At 40.6% G+C, this 11208-nt stretch overlaps 1 protein-coding gene across 2 annotated transcripts in view; it reads right to left on the minus strand.

The window, feature by feature from the left end:
- Window positions 1-10985, minus strand: part of STKLD1 (serine/threonine kinase like domain containing 1) — a 43561-nt gene extending 32576 nt beyond the window's left edge. Inside the window, exons 1-2 of one of the 2 annotated variants that reach the window (XM_074210779.1) lie at window positions 10703-10985; window positions 6481-6582 (exon numbers count right to left, since the gene is read on the minus strand). In XM_074210779.1, the coding sequence (XP_074066880.1) occupies window positions 6481-6582; window positions 10703-10717 (117 nt within the window). In that variant the 5' untranslated portion in view covers window positions 10718-10985. The remainder of the gene's footprint in view (window positions 1-6480; window positions 6583-10702) is intronic. The other variant, XM_074210780.1, reaches the window with a different exon arrangement.
- Window positions 10986-11208: the final 223 nt, after the last annotated feature.

Consider the following 11208-nt stretch of genomic DNA (forward strand, 5'->3'; position numbering starts at 1 on the left):
AACAGGGTGCATTTAGTAATTTTTCCTCATCTGTCAAATTTTAATAGCACTTTCTTCTTCACTGGGATTGTTGTAAAGATGATTTAGATAAGAGGCAAATTACTTTGCAAACCTTAAAAGTATTATATAAATGCTAGCAATTGCTATTCTTATTCTTATTAACATTACTTAGCCAAAACCATAGCTAAGAGAAACCTCCTTTAGGACATCCCTGAATAAGTTGTCATTCCATCTTTATTTGAAGACTTCCATCGATAAGAAATAGACTAACTTCTAAGACAACTCATTCAACTATTGGACAGCTTTAATTATTGGGAAGTATTTCCTGAGAGGAGCCTCTTTGAAACTTCTCACTACTGTTAGTTTTACTCTCTGGGACCAAGAAGAACACACGGATTTCACTGAATCTCTTTTCCACATGGACTTCTTCCACTAATTGAACTCATTCATCTATTGTGTGTTTCCTGAATCTCTTATCTGGAGCCAAATGCTCCCTGTTCCTTCAACCAGTCCTTGTATGACATGATATCCAATCCTCTCGCCATCTTGCTCAGCATCCTCTGGATCTGCTCTCAGAAAAATCAATTCACTGCTTGGACGACCCTAGACAAGTCACTGATCTCTATTTGTCCCAGTTTCCTCATCTGTTAAAATGGAAATAATAGCATCTACCTCCCAGGGTTGCTGTAAAGATCAAATAGTCAAAGCACTTAGCACAGTACCTGGAATAGGTACTTAATCAATGCTAGTTTCCTTCCTTCCTTCTAGCTTACCAGGACCTTCCTAAATTGCAGCACCTAACTATAGAGAAATACTTGTGGGTTATGGGTCAGTGCATAGAGCACTGGGCCTGAAGTCAGGAAGAGTCATCCTTACCCAGTCCAGATTTGGCCTCAGACACTACCGCTTTGACTCTGGGCAGGTCACTTCACCCTATCTGCCTCAGTTTCCTCATTTGTAAAATGAGCTGGTGAAGGAAATGGTAAAGTACTCCAGTGTCTCTACCAAGGTACCCCCAACAGGGTCATGAAGAGTTGGATATGACTGAAATGACTGAAACTATTGAATAACAACAAATACATCATAAATTGTATCTCAAAACAAAAGCAATGATGCCCCTGGAGAACTGGGCTTCTGGTGACATTGGCAAACTTATTTATGTCCAGTGGCAGCCATCTCTTAAGTTAACCTCAGGGTTATGAGGACTCCACCAATTATTAGCTGTGGGAAACTGTGCAAATCATTTCATTTTTCTTGAGTCTTAGTGTAGAAAGTACTCACTTCATAATAACATTCTGGAGTGAATTAGTGAAAGTATTGTTATACCTGTTTTTTAGAAGAGGAAACTAAAGCTTTTAAAGATGAAATAATATATCTATTGTGAGATAGAGCAAAGGATTATATGATTTAAAGATGGAAAGGGGTGTGGGAAATACTTCATTTGTACCCCTATTCTATTCCAATTCATCAGTTTGATATGATTCAATAGGAACAGTGATGAAAAGTTCTGTATATTATGTCCCCAGAGCTATCGAGTTGCAGATTGTAAGTTCATTTGCTTCATCATAGCTAAGTAGAGGCCTTCACCCTTGTTTTTCCTTATCTTGGTGACTAAATTACATGGAAAGTCCTCCAACTTATTTTTGAACCTCTGAACATTATTCTTTTTGTCCAACGTGAGCAAATGACCATATTATGACTGCTTAGTCAGTGGAGATGCCCCATGCTTCACTCAACCTGAGACACCTCTGCTGACATGCTATTTCTATCTGATGCATCATTTTTTTGCCCCTTGAAGCAAGATCTATCAACCAATGGAATTCTGTACTTTGTATAGCCTCTTTAGAATGTTCAGGTATCAAATCTGATATCAAACCTTATAAAAATTAAGGCCCTAGAAGAGGGAACCTCAGATTGTGAAAAAAAAACTGAGTTTCACTTCAATAAGTGCCTTTGATTAGAGCTCTGTCTCAGTCTCTTTTATTATAGGATGGACAATTTTAATCCCCACTAGGATTCTAGTAGTCACCATGTCTAACCTCCTCATTGTTCAGATAAGGAAACCGAGGCCTAGATAGGTGAAGCTGAACCTGAATCTAGATTTTCCAACTCCAAGTCAGGGTTCTTTCCATTATAAAATGATCTAACACAGAGCTTTTTCATGATAAACACTTAATATGTAAATAGTTGACTGATTTTATAGATGACCATAATTCCTCTATAAAATAACTATTAAAAGGATGGTGCTTTAGAACAGGTGTAGGTCAAGATATGAAAAGAGACCTAATCAATGAGGCAGATAATAATACTAATGATGATGGTAATGATGATAATAACAGTAATAATAACACAACCCTCTTTTATTAAATAAATACAAACATTCAACAAAATTACACATTGACAGGTGCAACTCTTCAGGTCCCTGCCCACGTTTGATTTACACAGGTTGATCACAATAGCAGGTAGGGGAATAAAATACCCATCAGGCTGTAAATACCAAACCTCTTCAATACTGATTTATTCAGAGAAAGCTAAAAAGTGGGTATTAGTTCGTTTAGTCTAGCATCAAACAAGATATGCAAACCTAGGGTATTCTTGCCCCCTCCATCTTTGAATTATTAATGACCTGAGGTCTAATAAGCCCCTAAAGATGAAAAGACTGGGCAGAGTAAGTTTTAAGACAAATGGTTAGCAAATGTCACAAACAAAAACAACTGTAGCAGCAGCAACAACAACAAATATGTAGAAAAGAATGCTATAATTCCAAACACAAATTATCACTTCATTGAGAACAGATCAAGCCAAATCAACCTTATTTACAGTGTGCAATTGTCTTGACCAAGAGCAAAGGTAAGATTTTCTTTAGAGATAGAAGAAAAAATAGTAATGAGGGGAAAAATATGGTATGACCCTTAAAGGAAACAGCTGAAATGTAGTAGAGAGAGGGGCAATCTTGAAGCCAAAAATACTTAGATTCATCCATCCATCCATCTATCTATCCATATATTTACCTATTACCTTACCTAAACTCCAGTCACCAGTTACCTATTGTAAACTTTCAACCGAATGTGATATATGCAAATCTAACTCAAGAAGTCCAAAACAGAATTCATTCTCTTTCCCCTCAAACTCACCCTTCTATGCACCCTTCTGGTCCCTTAAATTCCCACCCTTGATGTTTTCCTGGCCTCTTCTCTCTCCCTCATCCTACATATCTCATCAGTTGCCATATCTTTTTGATTCTATTTCCACATCTCTTATATCCATCTCTTCTCTCCTCTCACAAAGCCACTAGCTGAATTCAGATTTTCACTATGTCTCCTGGATTATTGCAATAGTCTCCTAATTATTTTCCCTGACTTAACTCCCTTTCTCAACCATCTTAATCAGTGTCCAAAAATCATATTCCTACAGTATAGGACTGACTATGTCATTCCCTTGCTCAGTAAACTCCAGTGGCACTTAAAACCTTTCATAATCTGTCTCCAACTTACTCTCCCAGTCTTATTATACAATACTCCCCTTTGCATACTCTACAGTCTAGCTGAATTAGATTTTTTGTGCTTCCTCACAAGCAATATTCAATGTTGCCTCCATGTTCTTGTAAAGGCTGCACCCTATTTCTGGAATGCACTCCTCCTCATCTCTACATTTTAGAATTCCTAGTTTCCTTTAAATCTCAGCTCAGATGCCACCTCCTATGCAAGATCTTTTATGACCCTATTGACAAAAAGATGTGGAAAATATAAGATTCTTCTGTACTTTTTGTTCATTTGTGCTCCAAAAGGGAGCACAAAATTATTTTAAGTGCAAAAATTTGTCTCCCATACATACATCAAATCATTCAAAAGTCCTTGAAAGATCTAACAACAGAAATGTTCAATCCTGTTTTGATCATAAACATCAGGTCAAGGAAAGAACAGGGTGATGTAGGTTTCCCTAAAAGGGATAGGGAAGATTCATCAAAGAAACCCAGTAGAAGAGGGATTTCCTATGAGGGGTGAGATCTTCCTGGTACTTCCCTTTCTGAATGATGTTTTTATGTTGTTAACAACAAAAGCCAAAATACTGTATATCAAACTAGAAGACATACAAAACCACTAAAAAGTGTTTGGGTTAACCATACACACAGGAAACAAGTGTATGAAGGAAATCTATTGACTAGATGCATTTGGATGGAACTAGTCTATCAGTGTATATTTAAAATATATACAGACAGAACAAATGGACAAGTTATGTCCAGAATTAAACAGGAAGAGAGCTGCAGGTTGAATTGCCTTCAGTAAATTAATAATAAAAATAATAATAATAATGGTGATGATGATGATAGCTGACATTTATGTACCAGGCACCATAAACACTTTACAAATATAATCTTATTTGTTTCTCACAATAGTCCTGGAAGAGAGGTGCTATCATTAACCCCATCTTACAGTTGATGAAACCAAGGTTAACTGACTTGTCCAAGGTCATATAGCTAAGTATCTGAGGCTAGATCTAAACTCACATCTTTTTTTTTTCTTTTTTTTAGTTTTTGCAAGGCAATGGAGTTAAGTGGCTTTCCCAAGGCCACACAGCTAGGTAATTATTAAGTGTCTGAAGCTGGATTTGAATTCTCCTACTCCTGACTCCAGGGCTGGTGCTCTAGCCACCTAACTGCCCCTACATCTTTTTGACTTCAGAAACAATGCTTTATCTACCATACCACCTAGTTGCCCCACATTTTTCCCAGAAATCACAAAAAGTTCATCTTTTTAATACCTCTATTCTACTGATAGAGGTGTGGACTGTAAGATATGAAACACAAAAAATTCCCAGGAATTTGATATAGGTATCACAAAGAAGACAATGGAAAGTCATATGATGGGTGTACATTCAACAGATAAAAAATTATGGACTTTGAAAAACAATAGTAAAAAATGTCATCAGGGAAATGAACAATAGAAAAAGAAGATGGGGTGAGTCAAGGGTGAAGAATGACAGGTGGATCATTTAAGTGCTTCCAGGAGTCTCCTGATAGAAGAAGAAACTTCAAAAGTCTCCTGGCATGTTGAGAGAATTCTGCCATGAAAACATATACAAAGAAATGGACAAGGTTTACAAGACAATCAGAAATGGATTGATGTAAATCTATGCCATAGACAGGAATATCAAATGAAACTGCAGATCCATGAGTACTAAAGTATATCAGGGAACTGCTATCAAATAAATTTCACCTCAATATCCTCAAAACATTTGCCAAAGTATCCCGTTACTCTGGTGGGAAAAATACAGCTGGGAGTCATTCTATATAGTTAGGTGAGCTTGGAACAGGTTGAGTGGTTGGACCCAAAGAACAAAGAGTCATTAAATAGTTCAGTGGCAATATGCAAGAAAATCTCCAGAGGATTTTCCAATGGATCTGTGCTCAGTCCTGCCTAAATCATTTTTCCAATGATTTACATAAAGGCATAGAAGGAATGTTCATTAAATATGCAGTTTGGAGGGAGAGCTGATGTATTGGATCCCAAAAGATCTGGACCAAATCCAGCATGATGACATTTAATTGTGTAAAATCTCAGACTTGGGTTAAAAGAAACTATAGGTAAAAGATAGGGGAGGTGTGACTAGTTGGCAATTTTTCTGAAAACTAGAGGTTTTGGTGGACTTCAAGCTAACATAATTGATAGTATAAGAAGGCATACAAGAAAGCTAATTCAATTTTTGTAGCATTCAAAAAAGGCACAGTATTTGTCTAGGACTAAGGCTTATGGAGGTAAGTAACATTGCATTCGGTTTTGTTCAGCCCTCAAAGGGAATTATGGGTTCAATTCTGAAGTGCCACATTTTAGAAAAGATAAGTGTTAAATGGAAAAAACATCAGTAAGAGGGTGACCAGGAAGCTGAAGGTCCACAAGTACATGATATACACCACATAAATACTTACTGACTTTTGACTGATATATGGGGACCTGTTAAAGGAACTGGGGATGTTTAACCTGTAGATCGAGGATATAACTGTCTTCAAAAGTGTTAAGAGTTGTCAAGTGCAAGGGAAAAAAAGTCAATATGTGCCAAGCAGGAATCCTTACATATGGTTTAGTGGTTTCATTTCTTTTTGAGTTTGACCTAGAGCACTGAGAGGTGATGGAATATGTCTGAGGTTGCACAATCAGTATGTGTCACAGGTGAGAGTTGAACTTTTCTATGCTATAATGCTTGTGTCATCATGAATTACATGAGATAAGACTTGGATGTTCATTTCTATAGGGTTAAAAAGCACTTTCTTCACAAAAAGAGGCAGCTAGGGAGTAGGAGAGTTATTATCTCCATTTTATAAAATTGTAAATGGTTGCTGTGATTGAGGGAGAAGTAAGAAAATGTGTAGCTTTCATCCTTCCTTTTGTCTGTGCTTCCCCCATATCACAGGAGTACATAACTTGAAAAATTCTAACTACAAAGCCATCTTTTGCATCTGTTACTATGGAAACTTCCACTTACCTTTTTTATCAGATATCTTCTGAACTTAGTACTTTTCTGTTTGCTTTTTTCTACCACCACTACATTCACCCCCAAGGAACCATGCTTCAGTGTTTGTATAACCTGTTAGTCAAATGGGTGACATGATCAATACCTATTTCACTTTAGGAGGGGATAAAAAAATTGTTTTCCCATTCATAATCTTATTTACTATTAAGTCAGACTTCTTTGTTTTCTTACCTTGATTTTTAAAAACTGTGTTTTTATATACTCTTTATATCCAAATACATCCCTTCTCTCTCTCTCCCCTCTCTTACCAGTCATCCCTTGTAACCAAAGATAAAAAGAGAAAGTTCCACAAAACCAACTCATATATTTACTTGATCTGATAAAATGTGCAACATTATATACTCAAGTGCCTACCTATGCAATTTAAGGATAGAAAGAAGTGATAGCTCCCATCTTCATAGTTTTAAGATTCACAACAGCCCTATGAGTATAATTATCTCCAGTTTAAGATGGAGAAACTAAAGATTACAGGGTTGAAGAAACTTGCCCAAAGTCACATACTCAGTAAGGGTCAGAATTGATTGGCACCCAAGTTTCTTGATTGTACTCCTTCCCTCATAACAGTCCCGTGGAGGATAAAGGTAAGAAATACCATATTTCCCCATGTACAAGATGCACCTTAATTGTGGGGCCCCAATAAAAAATGTATTACATAAAATTACTGAAGTTTTATTCATCATGAAATTTGAGGACCTTCTGCTCATAGCTTTCAGGAATCTCTTGGGCAAGTCTGGTGCATGTACACATGCTTAGTCCATTCTGTTTCATGAACTTGAAGTACCAATTGTGTCCTTTGAAATCAGTCACTTCTTTTTCATCAGCAATTCTTCTTGCCTCATGCTGAACCATCTTTGTGGATACAGGAATTCCAATTGCCCTTTGTTCTTCAATTCATCTCAATTCCCTCTCTAAATCAGGCCATTTTGCTGACTTGCCTTCTTCTGCCGAGGTGTTTTCAACAGGGTTTCTTCTTCAACAGCCAGTCTTGGATTGTTTTCTCAGTTGAAGGAGGTCCAAAACTGATGTTCAACAGCACCATTTCCATTCACTTTTGCAAACTGTATTAATTTGAATTTGAATTCAGCACTGTGTAAAAACCTTGTCTGAGCCATTTCTGCAGAACTTGGCAAAACATAATATACTGGTAACAAATGCAAAACAATGAGTGCAGAGCCAAGGAGTGCAAAAAAAGCAGGAAATGCAAGTGAAACAATCTACAACCATTGTATAAGATGCTCCCAGTTTTTAGACTCCAAATTTTTCAAAAAAGGGTGTATCTTATACATGAGGAAATATGGTATATTATCCTTTCATTTTACAAGTGCAGGAAACTTTCTCAGAAGAAACTGCAACCCAGTAGGTTAAGGAATCCATGCCAAGAGTTAGCAGCAGAGCTTGGAGTAGAACTCAAATATAGTCTCCTCCCCTCCTCTTCATTGCCTGGTGGCAGCAGGGCTTACATAACTCAATGAAACTCAAAGCTTTGCCATGAAGGGTTACCCAAGACAGACAGGTCACAATGGAGAACTCTGACAAAAGGTGATTCACTGGAGAAGGAAATGGCAAACCACTACAATATCTGTCAAGAACACCGGATGGATAGTGTTAAAATGCCAACATATATGGCATTGGTACCTGATCTAAAATTATATTATAAGGCATCAGTCATCAAAACTGTCTGGTATTGGCTAAGAAATAGAGTGGTGGATCAGTGGAATAGACTAGGTGCAATAGCAGGAAATGATTATAGTAATCTGCTGTTTGATAAACCCAAAGAGTCCAGCTATTGGGATAAAAACTCTCTTCGATAAAAACTGCTAGGAAAATTGGAAGTTAGTATGGAAGAAACTTAGATTAGACCAATACCTCACACCCTTTACCAAGATAAGATCCAAGTGGATATAGGATTTAGACATAAAAAAAATATTATAAGCAAACTAGAAGATCAAAGAGTAGTTTACATGTCAGATCTATGGAAAGGGGAGCAGTTTATGACTAAGGAAGAGATGGAGAACATCACTAAAAACAAACTAGATGATTTTGATTATACTAAATTAAAAAGCTTTTGCACAGACAAAACTACTGTAACCAAGATCAAAAGAAATGTAGTAAACTGGGAAACAATCTTTATAACTAATGTTTCTGACAAAGGACTCATTTCTAAAATATACAGAGAACTGAGTCAAATTAAAGCCATTCCCTATTGATAAATGGTCAAAGGATGTGCAAAAGCAATTTACAGATAAGAAAATCAAAGCAATCCATAGTCATATGAAAATCTGCTCTAAATCATTACTTATTAGAGAAATGCAAATTAAGCTTCTCTGAGGTACCACCTCACACCTCTCAGACTGCCAATGTGACCAGAAAGGATAATGATCATTGCTGGAAGGGTTGTGGGAAATCTAGGACACTAATACTTTGTTGATGGAGCTGTGAACTCACCCAACCTTTCTGGAGAGCAGTCTGGAACTACGCCCAAAGGGCAACAAAAATGTGCAAACCCTTTGATCCAGCAATACCCCTACTGGGTCTATACCCTGAAGAGATGATGAAAAAGGGTAAAAATATCACTTGTACAAAAATATTCATAGCAGCCCTGTTTGTGGTGGCAAAGAATTGGAAATCAAGTAAATGTCCTTCCATTGGGGAATGGCTTAGCAAACTGTGGTATATGTATGTCATGGAACACTATCGTTCTATTAGAAACCAGGAGGGAAGGGAATTCAGGAAAGCCTGGAGGGATTTGCATGAACTGATGCTGAGTGAGAGGAGCAGAACCAGAAAAACACTGTACACCCTAACAGCAACATGGGAGTGATGATCAACCTTGATGGACTTGCTCATTCCATCAGTGAAACTATCAGGGACAATTTGGGGCTGTCTATGATGGAGAATATCATCTGTATCCAGAGAAAAGAACTGTGGAGTTTGAAGAAAGACCAAGGACTATTGACTTTAATTTAGGAAAAAAAAAACTGATATCTTTATTGTCTGATCTTGTTATCTCTTATACTTTATGTTTCTTCCTTAAGGATATGATTTCTCTCTCCTCACATTCAGTTTGGATCAATGTACACCATGGAAACAATGTAAAGACTGGCAAATTGCCTTCTGTGGGAGGTAGGGGGAGGGAAGTAAGATTAGGGGAAAAATTGTAAAACTCTAAGTAAATAAAAAAATTAAAATTAAAATAAAATATATGGCATTGGAAGAAGAGCCCCGTATGTCTGCTGGTGTACACTACAGCTTGGACAGACTTCTCTGGAGATAGTGGAGCACTAGGTCACGAAGAGTCAGGCATGAATGAACAGAAATAATACCTGTCCCCTAGCCAGGTGTCTGCTGAAATCTAAGATTTAGAACTGGAAGGAACCTGAGCTATTAAACACTTATTTCACAGAGAAGAAACTCTGGTTCAGAAAAGTTGACTCTCCTAGGATTACACAGGTAAGCAGAGTTAAAATGTGAAACCTAGCTGTCTGATTCTAAATCCTGGTGGTCCATTTCCTTTCATGCAACCAGTAAACTAAGATTAGACAGCCAGTCTGCTTCCTTGAAACCGAATGGGGGAAAATAAGAAAAAGAAACAGAAAATGATTCCAATCAAATAGTTCTCCACTTTCCTCACCTTAAAACCTGAAACAGGGAGGGAGGCCCAGACCCCGGAGAGGGAGGAACCTAAGAGGGGGATGGGTTGAGAACCATGTTTTCAGGACATCCTGTGAAGTTCGGCAATCAAAGGGTCTTTTTGGTAGCACGGTGGGTAAACTGAGAGGGCGAGGTGGCGGAGTGCCTAGATTTTGTTGAGGTAAAAGGAATGGGAAATGCCAACCCAGGTGCACCACGGGGATAGGGGCCCGCTCCGTTCTCCCAGCGGCTCATTCATTCATCGGCTGCACAGTCCGCCCTGTTTCTGGAGCAATTTGCACTGTTGCAAGAAGCCGCCCTCAGGCGGCTGAGGGCCGGGGCCGGGGCCGGGGCCGGGGCCGGGGCCGGGGCCGGGGCCGGGGCCGGGGCCGCCCGGTCCGGAGGGCGATCGGGGCGCAGAGGCGTTACGGCGGTTAAAGCGGGGGGGTCGCCACGGGCGTCGGGCAGCCGCGCCCCCCGGGCTGCCCCCTCGCCCCGTCCGTGCTCTGCCCCCGGGGGCGGCCCGGCGGGGCTCAATCCTCACCTCGTAGTTTTCCATGGGCGGAGGGCGCCGCACCCCACTTTCTCCCCTCAGAGCGGGCGGCGGCCGGCTGCGGGGGGCGGGCACAGGGGTTCCATCCCGTTCCGTCCCGCCCCGCCCCCCGCGGGGCCCCGCACCGCATCCCCGGGCTCGCTCCTCCCTGCTGGCCTGGCAGGACCCTCGCCCCCAGCCCGGGCCCTTGGGTGCAGCCTCCTCCCGGCCCTCCCTGCGGCGGGCCCGAGGCGCCGACCCCCGCTCCGCCGGGTTGCTTTTGGGGTCCCGCTTTGCCCACCCGCGCCTCGTTGTTTCCCATCAGCGCTGCGCCCCCCCCGAACCAGCGCCCCCTCCTCGGCTCGCCCCTCCCCCGCTCGGCGGGGTGCGGGCTGCCCGGCTTCGCAGCCCAGGGGCGGAGGCCCGGTCGCGGCTCTTCCCCTCGCTGGGGCCTCAGTTTCCCCGCCTGGAGAGAGGGCGGGCCCGAGAGTGGCGGCCCGGGCCGCAGCGGGCGCGGG

This window comes from Macrotis lagotis, chromosome 1 (assembly GCF_037893015.1).
Source record: "Macrotis lagotis isolate mMagLag1 chromosome 1, bilby.v1.9.chrom.fasta, whole genome shotgun sequence".
Lineage (NCBI taxonomy): Eukaryota > Metazoa > Chordata > Mammalia > Peramelemorphia > Peramelidae > Macrotis > Macrotis lagotis.